At 39.7% G+C, this 24,348-nt stretch overlaps 1 protein-coding gene across 1 annotated transcript in view; it reads left to right on the forward strand.

The window, feature by feature from the left end:
• The first annotated feature begins 695 nt into the window (after positions 1–695).
• Positions 696–24,348, forward strand: part of EMSY (EMSY transcriptional repressor, BRCA2 interacting) — a 39,440-nt gene continuing 15,787 nt past the window's right edge. Inside the window, exons 1-10 of the mRNA XM_050896563.1 lie at positions 696–736; positions 1,887–1,995; positions 5,539–5,638; positions 6,283–6,357; positions 8,626–8,801; positions 9,968–10,120; positions 13,600–13,859; positions 18,384–18,657; positions 20,657–20,947; positions 23,075–23,224. Of these exons, the coding sequence (XP_050752520.1) occupies positions 1,926–1,995; positions 5,539–5,638; positions 6,283–6,357; positions 8,626–8,801; positions 9,968–10,120; positions 13,600–13,859; positions 18,384–18,657; positions 20,657–20,947; positions 23,075–23,224 (1,549 nt within the window). The 5' untranslated portion in view covers positions 696–736; positions 1,887–1,925. The remainder of the gene's footprint in view (positions 737–1,886; positions 1,996–5,538; positions 5,639–6,282; positions 6,358–8,625; positions 8,802–9,967; positions 10,121–13,599; positions 13,860–18,383; positions 18,658–20,656; positions 20,948–23,074; positions 23,225–24,348) is intronic.

The raw sequence follows: 24,348 nt of genomic DNA on the forward strand, positions 1-24,348 counted from the left end.
GACGAATTACAACAGGGAGCAAAACCACCCCGGAGCGGTTGTGAGTCTGGCTTTAAGGCGTGGATTTTATGACCTTATTGTTTGCACAGAAGCGTGGCGGACTACAGCCCTACGCAGCACCGCGCGTAACCGGGGCCGGTTTTAAGTCAGAAAGCTGGAAACGGCCAAATGACGTCACGGCTGATGTCAGCCCAGCCAGGTTTCTTTGCGGAAAGCAGCGGTCAGCCGTTAATGCCCAAAGTTTAGGGGTTACGTGGAATGCGTTTAAAATGCGCCGCGCTTGCAGCGGTTTCACGCAGCGGCGGCGCAGCGCGCCCCAGCCCGGGCGGTCAACGCACGGGGGCTTTTTGTCCCCTCTCGCTGCCCGTACCCGGCCGCCGGCCCATGGCGGGACGGCCGGCGCCGCTTCCCACCGCGTCGACAAACGCCGAGAGGACTACAACTCCCAGGAGTGCTCCGCGCCGCCGCGCATGCGCGACGCCCCCCGCGCCATCTTGGCACCCGTTTCTTCCATCTCCTCACTCGCAGGAGGGTGGTGGCGGGGGGGGAGAACGGGGACTACAACTCCCGGCGTGCTCCGCGGCGCCCGCGCATGGGCAGTGTGTCCCGACGCCATCTTGGCCCGGGGAAGCGCTGCCGCCGCCGCCGCCACTAAACAAACCCGAGAGCGGCACCGGGGGGGAGGAGGGGCCCTGCCGCCGAGGAGCCTTTCGATGTGCCAGGCACGGCCGGGCAGGTGGGTCCCGCTCCCCGGCAAGCGCCGCCGACGCCTCCCCGCTTTGCCCGGGGCGCTCCCCCTCAGGGAGAGGGGCAGCTCCCCTTCCCCGGACGGCGGGGACCCGCCGCCCCCTCACGGGCCCGGGCCCGCGGGCAGCGCCCCGTCCCCCGCCTTCAGGCCGCCGGCGCTGCCCCTCCGCCCGGTGCGGGGAAACAGCGGCCGCCGCCCGCCCGCTCCCTCCCTCCCTCCTGCCGGTGGGGGCCCCGGGGGCGGCCGCCCCTGAGCCCGGCGGGGACCCGGCGCCGCTGGCTCCCGCCGGTCCCCCGCGTTGAGGGCCGTGGAGGCCCTAGGAAGGGCGGGCGGGGAGTCCCCGGGTGGCGGCTGCCTCCGGGCGCCCTTGTAGGAGATCCTCCTTCCTTCCCTCCAGCCCCGCGCTGGAAGGTGCGACGGCGCCGGGGCTTTTGTTCCCGGTGCCCACCACCCCCCCCGCCGCACACGCTGTGCCGTTCCTTGCCCGAGGAGCGCGGCGCGGCCGCCGGCTGGCCCAAGCCGGCTGGCCCCGCTCGTCTCCGGCTCCTCTTTTTCCTTTATTATCCTCGTTGCAACGGGGAGATGCGCCCTCCTTCCCCGCCACCCCCGGAATCTCGCCGAGGTGCGATCGGGCGAGGGGGTGTTCCCGTGTTTGGGTTGTTGTTTTTTTTTTTTTTTGCGGGGCTAGCGTTGGTACGTGGAAGGCAAATTTTCACGGTGTTTTTGCCATTCTGTCATATAATAGGCTAGTGCTAAATGCATTCCCCGGGGGGAAGGGGGAGCGTGCGGTTAGCTGGAAGAGTTCTTATAATAGGTGCTCTGTGCATAAAGAGAGGGAGGAGACTCGAACATCAATTCGGAGAGCGTTTCAGCATGAAAAAAAGGCTTGAGAAGGAGATAGGAAACTCGGTAAAAAGGCTTGGGTGGTGGATCTGAGCAAGAGACTATAGGAAGTCCATGCCCTTGTGAAACTGCTGAATTCCTGCATGGCAAAGCATGCCATTACAAAGGTTGGAGCGGGGATGGGAGCGAATGTATCGGTGGAGTTGTGAGCAGGCTGAGGAGAGTTTACATTAATCGGCTTGGGAAATCAATAAATGATGGACTTGCACTTACTGCGTTTATATTCCTTTTTCAGCGAGGCTGAGCTCTGTGGGAGCGCAGACACAAGGGAAAGATGCCTGTGGTGTGGCCAACTCTTCTGGATCTCAGCAGAGATGAATGCAAGAGGATCCTTCGCAAACTGGGTACAGTAAGATACAATTTGTGGGTCTGTATGTTTGCCCTTTTAAGATTTGCCTGCCTGCTGCTTCCATGAAATACTTTAATATGTCTACAGGCAACTTACAAGTCATTTCCTGCATTTTGCATGTGTCATTGGTTTGACAGCCCTGGCTTAAAATGATGTTTGGCAGATGCTCTCTGCCTGAACAAAATGAATAGAGCAGAATTGTTTTGGTTTGGTCGAATCTCTCATGGATGTTCTAGTCCATCTCTGCCTCAATGTTGCAGTGTTGCATTGCTGTTCTTTTTACGACTGTTAACCTGCAACGGGATAGTCTGTGAGAGGAGGGTCTTCGTTTGTTTTTCAATTCTGTATTAGACACCTTTTGTACAAAAAAAAATCGTGGAACTCTGGTTTAATTGGCACTGTGGGTCTGAGTTCAAGTGGTAAAGGTACTATTGTAAAGACTTGAAACAGGAGGAAAAAAATAGTGATGGTTTGTGATTTGCAGTTACAAATTATCAGGGAAGTGTGAAAACAGTGTTCTCACTTAACTGTCATAACAACAGGAGCTTTTTGCATTGTTTCAAATGTAGTTCAATATCTAAGACCCCTGCCCAATAGATACATATTGGGAGATTTTTTTGTGCTCTGTCCTTGTAAATATATGTGTACAAGGAGACATGCTTTTGTATTTTGGAAGGTAATAAAAGTATTCACACTTTCCTCACACATCCACTTTTGGCTACCACAGGAGAGAGAATCCTTTGTTAGACCATTGATCTGATCTTGCGCAGTCGTTTTTGAGTTCTTAGAGCTGAATTTCTTTTTATTTAGTTCAGGGGTTTTGCCAGTTAAATGATGCATAATATTAGAAGGGAAGAAAAAACCCTTAGGTTTCTTTTCAGACTTTCTTCTGAGGAGCATAGTCTAGGAGATGATGTCAGGAAGAAAGTTGAGACTCCCTCTAACTTCCTGTGACCGTCAAGTCACAGCTTTTCTTGTTCTCATTTTACTTGAATGTTAAAAGATGATGTGCTGTACTTCTTAACTGTGCCAAGGTTCTCATATGTTATGCAGCCATCCACTTTATTTTCTGAGAGTTGAGAATTTATTTTCCCTCGCCTTGCCCTTTTTATTTCATTTCTTGAGAATCTGGGATTTGTGTTCTGTTGAAGCAGACAGTGACGCAGATGTTGCACACCACATTGCAAATAAGCTGTACATCCATTAAGGTGACAGCCCTAGGTGTTAAGCGAGGCTCAAGAAGTACGAAAACTAGGAGAAAGTGCAAGATGCCAGAAGATTTGGACCGGATCTGTGCTACTAAATTTTGTTAACGTAGCTCTGCTGGCTAGAAGCGTGGAAAAAAAAACTTCCACCCCTGCTGACGGCGGTGTGCTGGCAGAACCTTGCTGGTGCAGCTGAGCCAAACAGAACTGCAGCTACACCTCCTTCAATGACATAACCTAGGCTGACAGGAAAAAAAAAAAATAAAAAATAAATCTTTTTTTTTTCTTTTTTTTTTTTTTTTTTTTTTTTGCTGGCATGAGCTGTGTCCCCACAAGGGGGCCCTGCCAGCGTAACAGAGGATCAGAGCCTGTAGCAGCCGTGTCTCTTCCAGGGTAGAGAAGCTCTCAGTTTAAATAGACGCACCACAAGACTGGAGGGTGAAGGAGCATGGGCAGTGGGAGCGAATAGCTGTCTGATGGTCATGTCCAGCAATATTCATCTGCTTTAGAGAGCCCCACTTTTCCCAACATCTTATTTGGTTCACTGTTCAGCAGTAGCGGGGTACTCTGTCACCAGTGAAATGCAATGGTGTAGGTGAGGCTGAAATGCATCCTGAGGTGTGCAGTACCTAGCGTTGTTCTGCGGCGTTTGTGGTTTAGAACTGCATAAGGGGATGATGGTAGCACCTTGCACTTGAAACAATGATATTTATTTGCGAAACCTGTTTCGGCTGTTTGATGTGTTTTGTGTTGGAAAGAGAGTGCGCCAGTTAGTGATTGCTACATAGACATAAGGGTGAGGAAGCTAGTTACAGCTGTTCCGTAATCTTTACTAGCTTCCAAAAGGCCAGAATGTGCATTTTTAAAGCCCCAGGGTAGAGGATCTCTATTAAAAATGCAGAAGGGAAAAAAAAAAAAAAATCTATCCTTGCTAAATAATTATACGGTTGTATCTGAGAATTACTTTATGTTGTTAACAGAGGAAAATAATTAGTTTCTTAAATATTGTAACATGGTTGTCTAAATAAATGTTGATATTAGTAATAACCGTTGCATTAATTAGCAAATGTTTTATAACTGAAGCTGTAAACGCTTCTGTAGGTCACTCAGCATCCCTGTGCAGGCTGCATAGTTAACCAAAGTGACTCTGCTTTGTGTTTTGTCTGCTTAATCAGGACAGGAGAGCAGGACTTCTTTTCAGCACAATTCCTTGATTTGATTTGTAAATTAGCTCTTTGGAAGCCTAAACTGAAAGCTTTTCAGAATAGCATCAGTCTTTCTTTTGCAGCAAACTTCAGAGGTGTTAGGTTTTGGCCTGCCCCTTTTATTCTTGCTTTTAGTTAACTGGGATCTGTTGTGGGCTTGGTTTGGGTTGGCTGCTGACATGGGGGTGCCAAATGAAAGGCACCTATGTAAGTATCGAAAGAATTTGTATTTCTGGTTTAAAGCAGGAGTTTCAGTAACATTTCCTTAAACTGTTCTAAGCCTAGAATAGCAAGTCATTCTTTGGCAAATTAGCAGACTCCATTATTTGCATTAGATGTATTTCACCCTGCTTAGTAAGACAAAATTCAGAAGTTTCAGTAGCCTTTAACTATTCTATTTTTTAAAACACCGATGGCGTGACATCTACATAGGTCACCTGGAATTATAAATTTACGTTAAATCAGAGTTGTATTTTTGTGAGTTAATCTTCGTCATGGCTCTACATTTAAGACTAGCTGGATTGTTTCTTTTGTGTTGAGCAGGTTTAATTCAGTGTTGCATTCTTTTCAGATTCAAGCAGTTGTACATATCAAGTAAATGGGCATAAAAGATTGTGATGATTGTATTTAACAAACTAGAGCTGATGTTCTCCATGCTAATTAAGGAAAGGCATTACAAAAAAATCAGTTGTTCTTTTGATAGTGTATTTCTTTTTCAAGCCTAGCTTTTCCATGGAACTTGTAATAATGATATGTGTTAAAGATTTTCTTCTCCTCCTTCTAGAGAATTCTGAGCTGCTCTCCAAATTTGGGGACTGTTTCTTCAAGCTTTCTGGCTGAGCTGTCAGCTCGGAGAGAGCTCGAAATATTCGGTTGGGTTTATAAACGAGATAATCCTCTGTGATGATACAATTGTTTCATAGAAAAGCTGTACGCTGCAGAGTAATTGACTGAGAGAGTTCTAAATCATCAATCTCTTTTGAAAAGCGCTAAATAATTGAAAGACATGTTCCTCTTAATGATTTTGAAAATTAATAGAATACTGTCAGTAATACTGAAAATAACTTTTTTTTTTTTCTCCTTTGCTGTGAGCATTAAATAGAAATACTATTTGCTCTAATTCTTCAGAACTGGAGGCATATGCAGGTGTCATCAGTGCCTTACGTGCACAGGGAGACCTTACGAAAGAGAAGAAGGATCTTCTTGGAGAACTCTCTAAAGTGCTTAGGTAACCCTGACCTTTTTAAAATAAGATCTGATGACCTGTTTTCTTTTAAGGTATTGCGTGCTTTTTCTATCACTAGTATCACACAGCAAATCTTAATTTAGAGAATTAATTCTCCATCTTGTGGAGGTTTAATTCCAATTCTGCTTTGAGTTTTTAATAAGGAAAACAACTGTGCTGCTGTGGCTGAAGCTTTACTGTTTTATTGGTGTTTTGTGAGATACTGAGTGTTAAAAGGATTACAGCTAGCTCGTGAGTGTGCGCTAGCTTGGAGTTTCATCAAAGTAGGACTTCAAGGTCTTTGGGCCCAAGTTACATCAAGAAAGAACGCTGCACGTTCTGTGCAAATTTTTCTACCATATGCTTTAAATTTATTGCTCTCATTAGGAGGTTGAATTCTAGCTGTTTTGCAGGGGTACCCTACGAACAGTAATGTTCTTTTTATTCTTCGGTAATATTTTTGAACAATAATACATTAATTCTTTCTCACTGTGATAGCAAAAGTTAAGTGACAATCTCTTAAATGTAACTGCTTGTTCCCTTTTGTCTCTTGAGTAGATTATTCATAAGTTTAATTTTAGCTAGAAGTTTTAGATAAATGTTCATGTCTCCCTCTGACTAAAATATATTGCTGTTTTTTTAAATAGTATTTCAACGGAGCGACATCGTGCTGAAGTTCGGAGAGCAGTAAATGATGAACGACTAACGACTATTGCACACAAGTAAGTTACAGGTCATTTTCTACGTGATTTCCAAAGGTACCCTTTGGAAAATCCATTATGCCTTAACTGAACGATAGAACTTTGAAGATTGATGGTGGTTTAAAGAACAGTAGTTAAAACAGTGTGTGGATGAAGGAATTACTGTATCAGATTTACATCAGGGAAGTAGAAACAGTTATTTAGTACCGTTGCATTTTGGATCTGAAGGCATCCCATTCACTGCACAAGTACAATATAAGAAAGTCTTTTGTCATGAAGAGCTTTCTGTAAGATAGACCAGAAGAAACAGAGAGTGGAGAAAATAGAGAAATCCATAAGCAGAATGAACATGTTTGCTTTTTGTTTTACCTTTTAATTTTATTTAAATCCATTTGGAAAGGTTATATTAAGAGGGACTTAACTACGTAGAAAGACAAAGAGAGAGAAAGGTGGCAGAGATTAGTGGAAACCAGTGTATCAGCACAGAGGGGGGAAAAAATGGTCAGAGTAAAAAAAACTGCAGCAAGCTAGCTGATGACATCAGTGTCCACTGTTCTCTGCTTGATGCAGCTGCTGTGCTGGCATCAACTGGGCTGGTTCCTCCTTGCGTTTGCTTTCGCAAGCTCCACGTGATTTTGAGAGGTGGAGAGCAGCAAGAGGGCAAGTCCTTACGTATCTTTGATAGTTACTTAACAGTCTCACTATTAAGACTGTCTTTAAACAGAGCTGGGTTGTAAGTGTCTGTATATTTTTTTTCTTTTTCTGTGTTACAACCGTTGATTTTTAAGTTTGACTATTGTAGCTTAGATGTCATGGGGAGAAGAAAAGGAAATCATACACATAGCAGGCCGCTTGGAGTTAGCAATTGTCTGATCCAAGACTCACCAAAATCAGCATACTGTTTTAGTGCTGCAAAAGGACATTTAACATTTTAGTGTTCTAACGTTCAAGTTTAAAGAGTTAGAAATACGCTGTTTACCAAACAAAAAACACTACTTCCTTACACTCCTTTAAAGAAAGGGGAAGAAAATAATGAAAAATAAGCATTTAATTGTCAAATCAGGATTCTTTTCTTGAATCGAGTTTCCTTTTTAAGTAGTAGTTCTGTTTTTAGCATATTACAGAACAAGCATAAAATTTGTCCTGAGGTGTTGGAACTTCAAATGGATGAGATACTATAATCCAGACAAGGTGCAATTGTGAAGTGCTACGTGTCTTTATTTTTCCTGTGGTAATTCTTTGTAAGTGATGGTTGGTAATATAGTATTTGACTTAAATAATTCTCTAACTCGTTAGGAAAGATGACTTTGCTAGCTTTGCTATATGCAACATTTGTAGTCTTATTTTTGATTTTAAAAATGTACTTTTACCTCAGCTGATGTAGCTCTGCTTATACTGTATGAATATGTATGAAGAATGCTGAAGCGTATCAGGATTTAACAACAGAGCGGATCCTCTGTATTTTACGAACTAATTTGTGGTAGCTTTTGCTGCAATTTGCTTGCAGTAGTTCACGTGAGAAGTTGTTTTTCAGAATATATTAATACATTAAATGGGTTGATTTGCTTAAGAAGGTAACAGCATTGAAAAGTAATTTCCCATTTTGGTTTTGCTGATTTGACAAATGACTCATGTAAAACAGTCATAAACAGAAACACTTCTCCATCTAGATAAGAACAGCATTTTTTGGAAACATTCCAGTTTGTGTGTAAGTACTAAGGCTAAGAGAAAATTAGAGCAGCAGCCTGGTTTCTGTTGAGGAAGATGCTCAGGGTGTATTTAAATCATTTCATGTTCTGTTACCTTGTTTGGGACTACTTTAATAAGTCTGAGAAACTCTTCTGTTCAGGTAAAACAAGATTTGCATTAGAAGCTGAGGGTTTTTCCCTGTAACGTAATCAATTTCAGTGGTCTTTTATGAAATCTATTGGATGTCTAGGTATTTTTGTCATCCAGAAGTAGAGAGTGTACCAACTCTACCTGAATAGTAGCTAATGTAATACGGGGGTTTTGAGTATGACATCCACACACCTCTGGCCCTTTAAGGGCTCTGTAAAACAAAACAGTAAAAGAAGGAGCAACTCTTAAATTTTTATGGGAGGATTTCTACATCAGGTGGGAAAAATGTAATGGCTTTCATGAAATGAAGAAAGTTGAAGACTATTGCTCTAGTATGTCTTTAGAAACTGCCTTTTAGACTTTCACTGTTGAAAAAAAGGGACTTAAATAAGAGTACTGAGTATTTTGGAAATTCGGCAGAATACTTACAGAATGTGCATTTCTGTTTAGTATGTCTGGACCAAATAGCTCTTCCGAATGGTCTATAGAAGGTCGTCGACTGGTGCCGCTGATGCCACGGCTTGTTCCACAAACAGCTTTTACTGTTACCGCTAATGCTGTTGCCAATGCAGCTGTTCAGCACAACGCATCTCTTCCAGTTCCTGCAGAAACCGGAAACAAAGAAGGTGAGAGAAGGCTGGGATTCTACTGCAATCTATGGGAATATAAAAATAATATCACAGTTTAAATGGTTATCTTAGATTTTAAGTGTTACTATTTTTTTTTAAATCTGAATCTTATTGAACAGTATTCATAGACATATGAAAAAAAATTTTTTTTTTTTTTTTTTAAAAGATGCCTTTGCGGAATCTGCAGCATAAATCTGACAGCTTTGTGTTACTGAGCACACTAGCAACTGAAATTAAAAAAAAAAAAAAAACAAATTGCCAGGAAGTGAGGGGGAAATTCACTGATTAACTTGTTAAGCTCTGTAAACTATAAAAACTTGGACCGATGGCTTAAGATTTTTTAAAGTTCTGTGCGTGATGAAAGATGTTTCAGAACACTTTATTTGAAGGATGTAAGGAGGTTTTGGTGAAAGTCAAGAAAATTTTGTTGTTTTTTTTGGTTTTGTTTTGTTTTTTTTTTTTTTACTTCAGATTAAACATACCAAGTTAACAAGTTAAAAGATTGCTTTCTGCTTTTAATTATGCCTTTTAAATAGTGCTAGTACACATTCCGTCTAGCTTGGCTGAATAGGCTCGAATTATGCTTCGTGCAGCTGGAGAATGTGTAACACTTCTTGAAACAGGCTGTTTTATTCTGGTTTTGTGACAAATACTGGATCATTGTACTATTACTTATAAGCAATAGTTTAAAAAAGCTGATCAGCAAAATCAGTTGTTCATTACTGAAGGAATATTTTGGTTTCTTCAACTGATGTACTGTTGAGGAGAGGCACTAGCTATTTTCTATAAGTAACCTGTCTCGATATGGTCATTTACAGAAAAGCAAAAAGATTGAAATACTGAATTAATGCTAAAATGAAAAATAACAAATTGTAAAGTAAACCATCAGATTAATACAAATAAAAAAATCTAGAATCAGCAGCACAGATTTCTGGGGATGGGAGGAGGGGAGGTTAGATTTCTATGTTGTCTTTGAAGGCCTTTAATTCCATGGCCATACTTAGGTCGAACTGGGGAGTATTCAACAGTAACAGGATTGCAGAGGCAAAGATGTGGATAATGACCCAATAAGTCTTTGGCTTCCATTTCAGTTGTTAAAATAGTGATAGAATAATGGGATTCTGCACTTCAGTTATATGGAAGGTGTCTTTTCTCCTCTTCAGTGGTGGTTTGCTATTCCTACACAAGTACCACTTCAACCCCAACATCTACCCCTGTTCCAAGTGGCAGTGTAGCAACAGTGAAGTCCCCCAGACCCGCCAGTCCAGCCTCCAATGTAGTCGTCTTGCCAAGTGGAAGTACTGTTTACGTCAAAAGTAAGTGATACTAGCGACTGATTAACAAAAGGGAAAGAAAGGGACAGTCTTGTGGCTGAAGCATGGACCGAGTTAAACACTCTGACCTTGGGCAAGTCATTTAATGCCTTTATGCCTTCGTTTAGTCTAAAGAATGAATTTATTGCTTCCCTTTTTCAGAGAAATTGTGTTCAGGATAAATCCACTCACTGTAAAATGCTGCAGGGAGCAGTGATGGCAAGGACAACAAGAGTGAAAAGTATTTTGACAATAAAATATAGGAATTGCTGTATATCAGTGGATTTCTAATCCAGCTTCTTCAGAACTTGTCTTTAAGGTGGCTCTGCTAGTTGCTTCTGCAGAGGACTTCCCTCTTCCTTCTGCTTCAATAATGCATAGTAGTCACTTATTTGAGTTAGAAAAGGTCTCTCCTTTCCATTTTTGCACTTGACGTAGACTTTTTTAGAATACAGTAGTTTGGCAAGCATTTATATGCTTACATTAACTATGTCTGGCCATTTTGTGATTTATTTGGAAGCGAATCTTAGTGAGGCTTGCATTCCTGGGCAACTGTGAAAACTCCGTACGAAATCCCACCGGATACCCATCTTCATGTATTTAAATTTGGAAATCCAGGGCATAACGTCTAGAAACAGTCTTTTTTCTTGTCCACCCCCACCTTCTTTCTTTGGCTAATAAAACAGCTAGTTCTAAAAGCTGAATACGTCCTCATACATATGCCCAGCTCATCAAAGGTAGTTTTATTTAACTAATAATTAAAAATGTTTCCTTCTGTCCTTATTTGGTGTCTTTCAAAATGCAGGTGGCAAACAAAGATTAGTAGTGAAGTTGATAAGTGCTATTTTTATGCTTGCTGTGGATACCTTTAATATTTAAAAAATTATTTTAATCTTTATGCTATATGTGCATGTTTGTATAAACTTCCAGCTAGTCAGAAATGTCACGTTGTACATAAATATAATGTTACCTGCAAACCACCATCTTTAATGGCTGTATCAACCCACGGAACCCATTACATTAAGATTTTTCATTTTTCTGATTTAATGCACTAATCACTCAGCTTTAGTTTAAAGATTCAGGGAAAAATGTTCTTAACCTCTTAAAAATTTAATTTAGACCTCTATTGAATTATTAAATGGTAATGAGTACAAAACCAGTCTAGACACACGATAAGAGGGATGAAAGGTTCTCATTTTTATTCCGTCCATCCCTAGATTTCATTTGTTCCCCACTTTGCGTGCTTCTTTTTGGGGGGGGGGGGGGTTGGGGTTTTTTGGGGGGTTTTGTTTTTTGGGGTTTTTTTTTGTTGTTTTTTTTTAAGGAATCATGAGTCTTTCAGAATGTGTTAAATCAGTCACGTTTGTTTTTACAAACCTGCTTAAGGGCAGACTCAGGCGGCCTGAGTTATAGTCGTGACTTCGCCACTGATCTGTTGCGTGACCTCATCCAAGTCACAGTCTGATTGAGCCATTAACCTCTCCGTGCCTCTGCTTCCTTGCTTGTCAAGTGTGAGTTATAGTCGAACTGTATTACCTTTTAGCTAAATGCTTGTGGAAAACTTTGTGCAAATGCAGTTTCTAACAAGAAATTATAGGAATAATGTTCTTACAGAACCCCAGCAGTGAAAACAGGAGATGAAATGAGCTGTACTTAACATAAAATAATGTTCTGCTAGTTTAATCTTACTTTCTCACTTCTGTGTTGGGTTTTTTTTTTTGTGGATGAGGACCACAAACAGCTTTCTCTTCAGTACTTCTTGGTGACCCACCAAAATAACAGCTGTGTCCTAACATCCTAGCTGCTTGTGGATTTTTTGATTCAGATGGATTCTGAGATTCTGAAATTCCTGCACATTTTCAATGTGATTAGTGACCTCACAGTTGTAAGTCTACAGAGTGCATTCACAGTAATACTTAAAAGCCTGTTCGTAATAAACCTTAAAGTCATGTAACCAAATCTCTTCTTTATAGATGGAAATCACTGCTGGGCTTGTTCAGGGCCGTAAAGTAAATTGTTGATTAGAGCTTTGAAACCCGGACTTGTAGATCCATGCTTCATCTGTACTGCTACAGCCAGCTAAAACTATTCTTTGGAGTTCAAAGCAAACTTAAAATAGAGCCTTTGCTTCTCTTCACTAGTTCAGTTTCCCATCTTTGTGTGGATACAACTGTCAGCCTTCTGAAGTGTACCGGCAAATGAGCTGGTACTCGTACTAAGAGAGAATCCCATTTTTCAGAAATCACTTGCTGTGCTCCTGGGCACTTTCTTGTCCATGGTAATTCCTGCATCTTCACTTTTCGAATGCCAGAATATTTAGTTATTTTAATTAGAGATTGACCATAATTAGATCTTGACCCTAATTAGAGATTGACTGCCAACCAAGTTTGCTTGGGTTACCAGCAAGACCGCTTTTTACCGTGACAGCTTTTTTTGTCTATAAGCCCCAGGCATACAGAACAATATCTTCAGTCTTGTTCTGTGTAGGAAGATTGTGTATTTTCTGCATATCTCTGTTTTTTAATTGTTTAACACTTGTTAATTTGGTAAACATAAATGCTACCCAATAGCTGTAAGAGATTTTCAAGATAATTAAACTATGTCTTTCTGTAATGTATACCAATTTATGAACCTTTTGCCTACTTAGGAGGGTTTCACGTGGTTTTAGGATCTGTTGATCACACTGCAGAAAGGGTTATCCATTGCTCAGCTGAATATTGCAGCAGACTTTTTTCCTATGTGTGCAGTAGATGATTGTGAGGAAGAATGAACACATTTGAGGCTGGATTTCTGTTGGTTTTCATGATTGTGTATTAGGTGCTGTTTTATATCTGTTTCATAAAACACACCAAACAAGGCAGAAGCTCATAAAGTGGGGTTTGACCTTCGTAATTAAACTACGTCATTTAAAAAAAAAAAAAGGATCTGAAGATGCTGTGTTGAGGTGAAAGGGAGAAGGGTACTGTAATGATAAGCATGGCACGAGAGTAGGTACAAAGGTTGAAATCAGAGAAGACTAGAAGAGGATAAACTTCAGTAGTCCAGTTGCTGTAAACAAAACCGGCAGCAACAACAGTAATGTAGCGTAAAGTTTTAAACTGAAATGTGCATGATGTTATCCCAAACCCCTTGTGTGCGTAGTGTCTGTAGTTAAACTTCTGGACACAGAATGAAATCCCTGTACTGGCTCTTACATTCTTTTAATCTCTTAAACTGAATGAAGTAACCCAGTAACTGAGTAGCTTGGGGTTTTGGGGTTTGTTTCTTTGCTTTATGGCACTTTAAGTGTGGTCTATGTCGAGGACTAAGACCATCTGTGGTGTGATACAGGTTAGCTGTGACCGTAAGGTGTAATTTATCCTCTATTTCTTTTTATCTTATTTGAAAGTGGGTATAAGACTCAGCAAGTTTGTAGTATTTTAGAAAGCACTGAGAGCTGCAGATGGGGAAAATATAATTTAGAAAAAGTACTTCTTTTCCAGGTGTCAGTTGCTCAGATGACGATGAAAAGCCCCGCAAAAGACGGCGAACGAATTCTTCTAGTTCTTCCCCTGTTCTCCTGAAAGAAGTCCCGAAGGCAGTGACTCCTGTCACTAAAACTATCACAGTGCCTGTAAGTGGCAGCCCCAAGATGAGTAATATAATGCAGAGCATTGCCAACTCCTTACCACCACACATGTCGCCTGTGAAAATAACCTTCACTAAGCCCTCAACACAGACAACAAACACGACAACACAGAAGGTATGTGGGGGAAGCTGCCAAATGTTACTGTATTCTGGTTTTATCAATGGATAAGATGTGATGTTTGACTCTTCCTTTCTATGAACTGTCTAGCTGTTTTTTAAGGATTGCACTTGGGATAAGGTAATCCCTCTTTAAAACGAACAAAGAGAAAACCAAACTCTTGTATGAATTTAGTTCACCTGTGTGTGAAGGGACCTGGATTGACAGCCGTGGAGACTGAAGCCCTCTTTTTATCCACAGAACAGGTACAGCACAGGCAGCGGGAGTGCAAGCTTCCCCCAGACTGCCCCACCAATGTGCCTCAACCCTGACCTGAAGGGACCACTTCTAGGGATGAGAGGGGATTCAGTCTCCATGCTCATTCAATTCTTGGCCTCTCTGGTGAGACTGCCAACAAGGTTGCCAGTTAGTACCATTTGTGGTGTTGGGTTTTGTGATATGGACACTAGTCCACTGAGAACTGGATCACATAGGCCACTGAACAACCTTCAGATGGTAACAACTATTGGTCAAAGGTAATCTTTCTTATTTCTATTTTCCTTATTTATAATTATTCTTTGCAGTAGTAGAATTCTAGGAGAGGTGGCATGGGCTTTCCCTTGCCAAGCCTTTTGTCTAGAGACTAGTTTTTTGGGGTCTATAAAGCTTATTCTTGGAGCTGATCAAAGAATGGGGGGCTTTATTTTCCTTTCAGTACTAGCGTGCCATTTCTCATTCTCCATTAACAGTGTTACAGTGGTCAAAGTCAGTTGCATTATTTCAGCTGAGTGTGCCCAGCTTTCACCACAGTGCAGTGGGTGGAAAAGGTTTTCCGTGTTGAAATTTTGTATTTGACTGAGGTTTTTACGTGCCTGATCTATGGCGTGACTATTTTCCCATGCTTTAGGAAGCATTTCAGATGCGTCTGCTTTTTTGTTCTTAAGATTTAAAAAAAAGATTAATGGCTCAGACCAAGTTCATTCTTGGTATGGTTGTTAATTAAGGCAGGCTTGGGGGGGAGGGTGGTCTGTGGAATTAGTTTGGCCTTGATACCGACAGACTGATGGTAGGCTGGCCGCTAACAAGCAATTTTTTTCCAACTGTGAGAGTTTGACTATTGAGCTCAAACCTTCACACGGTATTTGTTCTATTAGTCTTCTTAATTGTTTTATGACTATTTGGATTAGCAGAGTTCCCATGTCCCGATTTTTGGAAACTTTAAAACCAAGGAAGACTAACTGAAGTAATGTGCAATAAAGATCTTGCTTTCTGGCCTTTTCCCACTTCAGAGCTCTTTGATGCTTTCATTTGATTCACTGTTCTTTAACAGTGTCCTTAATGAAATTTCATCTCTGAATACATGTATAGAAATTAGTGAGTGAGCATAAACCATCAAATAAAATGTCCTGCGTCCAATGCAGCAAATCCACAGCTAGTACAGGGCTTAACCTACCCATCCTGTTGCTCTTGTTAGGCTCATCTTTTGTGCAGGAAGAATTTTTTTGCCTTAAATGTCTGTAGTGTTATATTAAGTTTGAGTGTTATATCATGGTAGTTAAAGATGGAGTGTATTAAATCTCCAAAAGGAATAGAATGGACTGTTGATAGGGTCTTTTCTGCAGTTGTGCCTCTGCTTGTTCTGACATGGAAATTTTAGAGGTTGCTTTGCATAGTATTATTTGACTCTTACTAACCTGCGATAGGAAAATCATCGCTTGTTTCATTAGGGAGCCATAGTAGCATTTGTGTCTGAACTTGTCACACTGCCCTCTTTTGTTGGATTTAGATATGCCAAAATACATAACTGGATCATTTTGGTGGGAGAAATCCCTTTGAGTAATTTTAAATTAAATGTCAGACTTGTTACACTCAAATTGGAAATGCACTATTTTAAACAAGTGCTGTTGGATAGGAGTGAAGTTGTTGGATATGAATGAAATTCTTCGTTTCTTCATGCCAGCTTTCTGAATTGTTTTGACATTTTAGTAGGTTGGAGGAAGATTTGTCGTAACAACTAATAATGTCACAGTTCCAATTTCTGGATTCTCTTATAATAAAGTCCTCTGTCTAGGACACAGAAGGAATCTAGCTAGTGAAGCTTCTGGCAGTTCATGCCTTTTTTTCTTCAGGGACTAGGTTTTGACGTCTCAAAATACAGCTGACAGGACTAACTTCAATGTATGTTAGGAATTAGTTTTTACCATAACAATTAAAATCAACAACAGCAAAAGAGCAACTTGCCTTTTTTTTTTTTTTTTTTTTTTTTTTTTTTTTTTTAAATCAGGCAGTCTTTCTGCTGTAAAAGATGTGATGCAGTTTTGGTGCCCATGATGAGGTTACTTTGATCATTTTAACATATGTGAGAAAACAGTATCTCAAAAATATAATTGTTGTGATTTGAGCTTTAATACTTTTAAATTTTTACCCGAAAATTCTGTTTTCTGGATATACTTCATACATGAAGATCACTACACTTTGTTCTGCTGTGTTAATTTTGAACGAAGAAATAGAATAAAGAGACCCAAACCTGCTTAGTCACAGGACAGCAATCATTGCTGAACTATAATGCTTTACAAGTTTTTTTCCCTTGCGTGATTAAATAAAGTGTTATTAAGTGATGATCTTGGACTGACAGTTTTTATCTCTGTCTTTGAATGAAGAACAACAGTCTTCAGGAGTCGTGATTATGCCCAGATTCATCCTCCATATCTGTACTTAGTTGAGATGCTGAACTTGCCCTGTTGCACTATGGGTTATATAGGAAGTTTAATGTGAATAATCTGCCTTTTTTAACTGCCAGTTGTCCTTTGACTTTATTCTGAAATTAGTTATCCTAGGTGGAATGGAGCAGGCCCTAAAATTCAAACACTTGGGAAGTATTTCTAGTGTTGACTGTTTAAGAAACAGGATAAAACTCCAGGGCCACATCGTAGGATCTTTCCACCTGCAAGCCTTGTACCAGAATAAAGCTGTGTCGTGTTCAGCTCGTCTGCATGGTTGTAGCCTAAGAGCAATTTCAGAAGGGTGTTTTGATTAAATCAAGGTTAGGCAGAAGGCAAAAATAAGAGTGACGCAGAGAAAACGTTCTGCCTGGAGAATGCAATAAAGTTGTAGAGCAGCAGATGTGGAAACCTTGTCCTTCAGGCGTTGGTCAGTTGTGGTCAGCCTGCTGTAGCTCGGGGAGGTAGTAAGGTTTTGGTTTTCCTCAGATCAAGATATTAAAGGCTTAGCTAAGTAGTTGGGACCATAAAACTAAGCACTGGGGTGAGAGGAGAGGCAGGGGCAGCAATGGTGGTGAAATTTGCCGCTTTTATTCCATCTGTGTGGTTATCTCTTTTATTTTATTTTTTTTTTCCTAAACAAATTATGAACGCTTAATCTCTTACTGCTTGATCTGTCACTTAAGTCTATTTCTGGTGCCATTATCTTATTATTTCTTTTCTGTATCAGGCAAGGTTTCAGTAGTCCTTGGGTAGTAGTGTAAGACTTTCGGTTTGAGCTGACCCAGGTTTTCTTTGCTCCTTCTGTACTTTCTTTTCTGTCTGCTTTTGTTACAACAAATCATTAATAAGTTTTAATTTTCAAGGTTTTAATAAATGAAATTTTTATTGGGACAATTGCATTATTAAACAATTTCTCAATATTCTTGCATGGTGAACTGAAAATACATTGTATTTCTGTGCTATGTGTTTCTATTTTAACTGTGTGTTTGTAAGTACAGGAGGTATATGTAAGCAGAATAAAAGGAATCTCTTTATGTAAACAGTCCCCATATTCAATACTTAAGAAATGCTTAGTTTTCTAGGTCAGTTGCATAAGAACAGACCTCTTCCAATGTTATAATGAATTCTATGTTTTTCTATGTCAGATCAGATTCATGGCGTTGTAATTGTAACTCACGCTAGGGGTAATGTTTATTCTCTTTAGACAAATGGTTTTCAGACAGATAAGAAAGAATTTCTTGTTATTGAGAGCACTGATTAAAGCAGAAATTGTTTCAAACCTAAACCAGTTTTTTCACTGATGAAATATTGATTGTTTACAGCCTTGTGGATCAAAAATATTTCCCATTACTGACTCGGCAACTGCTTGTTAATTGTTAAAGAGGAAAAAAAAAATCATCTATTCTCTCATTGCCATTTCTTGATATATGTGCAAGGTTTGGGAGAATGGTGTTTAAAACTTGCTGGAAATCCCTTCAATTCCATTTAAAATGGGCTTCAGGCTTCCTGGCCCAGTTTAATGCAGACAAGCCGTTCATTCCTGTCTGTTTGCCTTCAGACATGAGAGAATTCTACTTTAATTAGATAGTAATTGTCTTCCTCAAAAGAACTTCTAATTTTAAGGAAATGTTTATCACCACTTCCTCACACTAATTGAAATTTTTTGTTGCCAGCAAATGTGATTATGACACTCTTAAATGGTCTTAATAGACATGTATCCCTCAAACTAAGTACACGTAGACAGATATATTACTGAAATTTTGTGCTTTTAAATAAATGCAAAGAACAAATGAATTTCTTGTTCTTTTTCTTCTTTCAGGTGATAATAGTAACCACCTCTCCAAGCTCAACTTTTGTACCCAACATCCTTTCAAAGTCTCACAACTATGCAGCAGTTACGAAACTTGTCCCAACATCAGTCATTGCCTCAACTACTCAAAAGCAACCAGTGGTTATAACTGCTTCTCAGTCCTCTTTGGTCAGTAGCAGCAGCAGCAGTAGCTGTTCCACTCCCTCCTGTACTGCAAATACTATTGCTGTGACTGCTGTAGTATCATCAACACCGTCAGTGGTTATGTCAACAGTAGCACAAGGTACGGCAATAACATTGTATTTATAAAAGCTCTTTCAGTGATAAGTTGGACTTTGTTTTGAGAATAACGTAGGGGAGGTGCACTTTATGTTTACATATGATGAGTAAAGCACAGGAGACGTGAAAGAAGTCTACTGATGAAACTAATCCAAGACACCCCACAAAAGTACTTGTTGAACTCTTTTCCTCTTTACTTCAACAATTAATATGCAGATCCTCTTTTTAAAGAGAATGTGGTCAGACGGTGTGGCATAGCTTTTTATTTTGAAAAGATTTTACTTGCAGCATTAAAACACCGTAGCTTCAAAATGACTGGCTTTAAGAACCCTATCTGATGCATGGAAAATGGGTGTTTCCAATATTTGAAGACGATTGCTTCTCTTAAAGCCTGATTTACAAAAACATGCAAAGTTAACATCAAATAAATACAACTTATGCTTGACATGCCCAGTCTTTAGAATGTTTCTTGTGGTAACTAATTTCGATGACAATTCTGAAAGGTAGAGAAATGTTTACACCTTTTTATCTGTGTATTTTATCAGCATGTCAGTTTTCAAGTCCTTGAAAACTAAGACGTGAGTAGACCTGGATTAAAATTCCTAGCTTTCTGATTTCTAATTCCAACTACACATGCTAGCTTGACTGTTTCAGCTCCACAGCCACTAGCTAGCATTTGGAAGGGAAGCTGTGGATGAATGAAAGGGCCTCAGTGAGCAGCACTTGAAAAATACTGTGCCTGACAATGACAAGTGTCACACTGCAGTTTTTCCTGGTCCGTATTTTCCATTCTTATTCCATTCTACAAAAAGTGGGGCAACCAGATCAAGGCTGAGGAGGTATTTTGCCTTCCATATTGCTTCTGTTAATCAGGTCCTGAAGTTACTAATCTACAGAGCACAAGGGCTTACAGCAGATTTTCATATTGTTTGAACTGTGGATTTTTAGTTGGGTTTGATCCTGGAAGAGGCTAGAATTCTAAAATACATTAAGTGGAATATCTCTAACAGTTTTTTTTCAAGACTATCAGTGTCATTGCAGAAGATGCTGGTGAAACATTTTGTGACATAAACTGATAATCACTCCAAATGTGAAGAAAGTTAAATTCATGAATGAAAACAGCTGACCAAGGAAATGGAGAAACCATCTTAGATGATGCAGTGAGAAAAGGGTTGCTTATTTAGATTGCCAGAATTGTGGTTTATTATGATTTTTATCACTATCACTGCCATCTGTAAACGTAGAGAAGTAAGACAGGAGATTTTCTTTCTGTTTTCCACTACAACTGGAACTTGGTTAAAAACTGCCTTCATAGGACATGGACTTTATGTTTGTCTTTTTTGATACTTGTGGATGTGCAGTTTAGAATTATAGATGAAGCCAAATTTTGCTGGAAATGTGACAACTATATAAGGGAATGACAGAAATAAGTATTAAGATTTATTTGGGAACTTGGTCTTTCCATCTTACTGCAAACTTGTTTTAATCACTTTATTACTTGTAAGATCACCTAACCTATCAGCACGAAAAACGTGTGTTCCACAGTTTTCTAAATCACATACCATTACTTGATACATTCTTTTAAAATAACATTGCGCTTACTAACAGATACTCCCTTCTAATGTTGATGGGTTTGATATTTGTCATCCTCATATCCCTAGCTTTTTGTAGTCATGATTTTTACTATAAATATTTTGCTTTCTTGAAGCTTAAAGCTCAGACTTTGAAAACATTTGTGAATTATTTGTACTACAAAAGGTGCAGGAAGGAGACTGGGGTTGTGGTCTTTCCATTAGCTGCTGTTCTGCTGCCGCAGTGAAAATTTGTATGAGGTTCCTTGCCTCTGAACAGAGCACTTCTGCTCTGTGGCAGTTTTTTTCCCTCATGTGTATCTGTGCATTTTTCAGTAGTAAAGATAGTTTAAATGCAAAATTACTTTAGAAATTGTCATATTTTTCTTTCGTGTTGCACTATTCGATCTTAACCCATTTACTCTTTCACAGGTGTGTCTACATCAGCAATTAAAGTTGCCTCTACCAGACTACCTTCCCCAAAAGGTTTGGTTGGGAATCCAACTCAGATCTTAGCACAGTTTCCCAAACAACATCAGCAGTCCCCCAAACAGCAACTGCACCAAATACAACAGGCCCAACAGCAGCAGCAGCAACAGCAACAACAGCAGCAGCAGCAACAGCAACAACAACTGGTGCAGTCTTCCGTAGCTCAACAGCAGCCACAGCAATCTCAGTTGCCACCTGGCATCAAGCCCACCATTCAGATCAAACAGGAATCAGGTAGTTGGAGTTAATCTTGGGTCATATTGCTGATTGGTGAGGTCTAACCACAACTCAAGAAAGTCGGGCAGAATTCGATCCCAAAATGTGTATGGGGAGCTATCATTAAGGCAGAATTACTTGAGTACAAGATTTGGCATTAAACCTGGATATAAGTAGATAGTGAAGGAAGTCTTAATGTTTTCAGCTAACATTAATTGAAGGATATGGTTCTGTCACTCTTCTTGTTTGGTTCAGGTATTACAGACCATGCTTTAGGAATAAATGTTTTACCTTTAGAGATTGAAAGGTACGTAAATATCTTCAAAAGTAACATGATTGGCAACCTGGAAGACACCAGTTTTCTGAAGATCCAAGAGCTGTTCAGCTGTATCAACTGGAAAAAAGAAGTTAATCCATGTTTTAATTCTTTTCTTGGGTCCAGAAATCAAAACCTACTTTTGAGGTACTTGTCAAAACAAATACAATTAGATCTGAGACCGGAAGTTGGACTGGATTCTTTTTGTAACATTGATTCATTCAGTTGACTTTGGGCAAGTCGCGTAATCTTTCTATCTTGGCTTTACTCTGCTGTAGAATACAGTTCTTATCTCCATAAGCTGTAGTAAGAAGTAATGCTTGCAAAGTTAAATAATCCTAAAGGAAGAAGTGCTATAAAAGTGCAAAGTATTTTTATGTCCATATTTTATATTAATCATGCAGTAAAATTATTATTTTATATTCATACTATTTAGAGCAAAGAATCAAAATAGGCCATAGAATGAAAAAATAAACAGCCCTACTCCTGTCCTTTGATAAACTTCTTTTTGGATGATAGGACCATTGCCTAAGAAAAAGTATCTACTAATGAAGACAGATAAGAGGCCTCCATCCTCCAGTCACTGAGCAATATTTGATCAATAAGAGCTTCACTCCTTGTCTTCTACCACGGTTTAGGTTCAAAGTGCTTTTTAGTTAAAGTTCCTTTGGAAATACCGTCTGATACCTATTCTTTCTGGAAGATGTGAATCCATTTTCACAGAGACTTTGCTTTTTATCCAATTTTGTGTCTGGATGATGCAAAGGCTTCAGTTTCTCTTTCCTAACTTCATTATTTAAGTTTGGAGCTTACTTGCCTCCATACTGCTTTTATAGTCAACGTAGAAAGAAGAAAACATCTCCGGAGGATGTTTCATGTCCCAAGTGGACAAAATTGTTCACCTGGAAATATTTGTGTACAAATATGAGTGCCTATATTGAGATGGGATTAATTCAGGTGTTTCATGGCATTTGACCAACACAATGCAACACATCTAGCTCGTCATGGAACAGAACGTAAGATGCAAGTGTCCTGGATATGCTGTTGAACAGATGACATGAATCTCCTGGTTTGCAACTGAGAAGTGAATCTTGCAGAGGTCCCATTCCACTACACAAATCGAGAGAGAGGGAGCAGAATCCTTGCTGTACTAAGGTGTCCTCATCCTTTGTTCTTGCTGATTCTACTCAGAGCTTGTTTCAGCCCAGTTCCTTTGTGGCTTCAAGATAACCAGTAAATCAAGAGGAGAGAGAGCAGTTTACTTAAAGCAGCCTTCCCTAGCCAGGGTCACAGTTGCTTCCTTACGCCCACTAATACTCTTTGTGCAGAAAACTTTTTAAAATTTATTCAGAGGGATGAAATTCAACTAGGCTAATTAAGACACATTAGAATTTACAGACTAAGTTGATGAAGAACTATTTCTCTTTTAGATGGTTCATTGTATATGAACTGACTCACTATTGGTTGTAACCTGTTGGTTCCTGGGAAACATTCTATTTTTTGAGTCATGGACCAGAAAAGGTTAAAAATCACTGCAACAAATTAATGTTGGAATGGAATCCCATGTCTCAGTGGGAGTAGCTAGGAATTGAAACAGGCACATGAAAGGCAAAAGATGATGACTGTCTTGTTATTTGCAAAATAAACAAAAAAAACCAAGCAAAAAACCGAACCCAAACAAAAAAAAATTCTTTTCAGGATCAAGAATACTTGGGCTCAGAACAGAAGCCTTGTGAGGCTACTTGCCCACCAGGGCTTGGTCTGAGAAAGCATTTCAGAAAGTAACTTTTCGTGCCTGTATTTTAACAGTGACCTTTCTCCTTTCCTAGGTGTTAAAATAATCACTCAACAGGTGCAGCCCAGTAAAATCCTTCCCAAACCAGTTACAGCGACCTTGCCCAGCAGTAGCAATTCACCTATTATGGTGGTTAGCAGTAATGGGACTATCATGACAACTAAACTGGTCACTACTCCCACTGGTAAGTTACGGCTCTGAGAAGGGAAGGGAGGGTAAACCCAGACATACAGGTGATCAAACATGGTTTATTAGGGTAAAAAAAAAAAAAAGCACTTCTCTCTTGTGAAGTGAGCACAGCACATTCACAATCTTGTTGATATTTATTCTAGATTAGGTTTTTTGCACTGAGTGCTCTTTTATTCCTTTTACGGTCTTTTTGAATTGGTACACAAAAATATGATCGTTCCTTCCCCAGTGGGTTTATTTTAAAGGAAGTTTTCTTGCAACTTATACTGATACTTTGCACTTCTGTAGCACCTTATATTAGACAATTTGCATTAATTTGACTTTTTAGGTACCTCAAGCAGATAGGTCAGCATCATTCCTATTTTACATATATAGACTTTAAAAGACAGGTGACTTGCTCATAGTCCTGCAGTGAATTTATGAAAAGGCCAGTAAATTCAATTTTAAACTCCCAGTGTTTTTCTGGGGATCTAATTGTATTTGTGTTTTCTTATTGATTAAAGATCAGAAATAATGCAGACTGTTCAGATTGTAAACTTGTATGAGGAAAACTTGAAAGGCAGCTTTATCCTAGTTTTCAGAAAACTCTAACTTCCTGAATTTTTAGCATAATTGGGAATATTAGCATAAACTAATGGTTAATATTCTTTTTTCAACTTTTGAAGTACTTCCTAAAAACATTCTTAAGTACATAAAAAAAAAAAAATTAGCAGTTTTGCAGTTCATTTAATTGGTAAAACCCTGTATTGTGCTCTCTTGGATTTGAGCACATGGCTTTCTTGTTACAACAAACTGTTCTGCCCTGTGATCTTCAGCAATCAAGGTCTGTAGTGCACTATCCACAGCAGTACAAGCAGAATGGAATTACAGTGTTCGTGTAGCTGTTGACTGGTATTATTATTTTGAGCAAGTTTCTTCTGTGGACTCAGTTCTGTTTCCATTCTGAAAAGGAGTAGATCTGAAAAAACAGCATTTATACCATGTCAGGAGGTTTCTTTTGTACTGCTAAACGCTAAATCCATAAAATTGCATTATTATTGTAAATTATATTTTTCTTTTAGAGTGATATTCAGACCCGTCATTGGTGGTGTTCTTTATGAACAATCTGTCATATAAGAG

This window comes from Gymnogyps californianus, chromosome 1 (genome assembly GCF_018139145.2).
Source record: "Gymnogyps californianus isolate 813 chromosome 1, ASM1813914v2, whole genome shotgun sequence".
Classification (NCBI taxonomy): domain Eukaryota; kingdom Metazoa; phylum Chordata; class Aves; order Accipitriformes; family Cathartidae; genus Gymnogyps; species Gymnogyps californianus.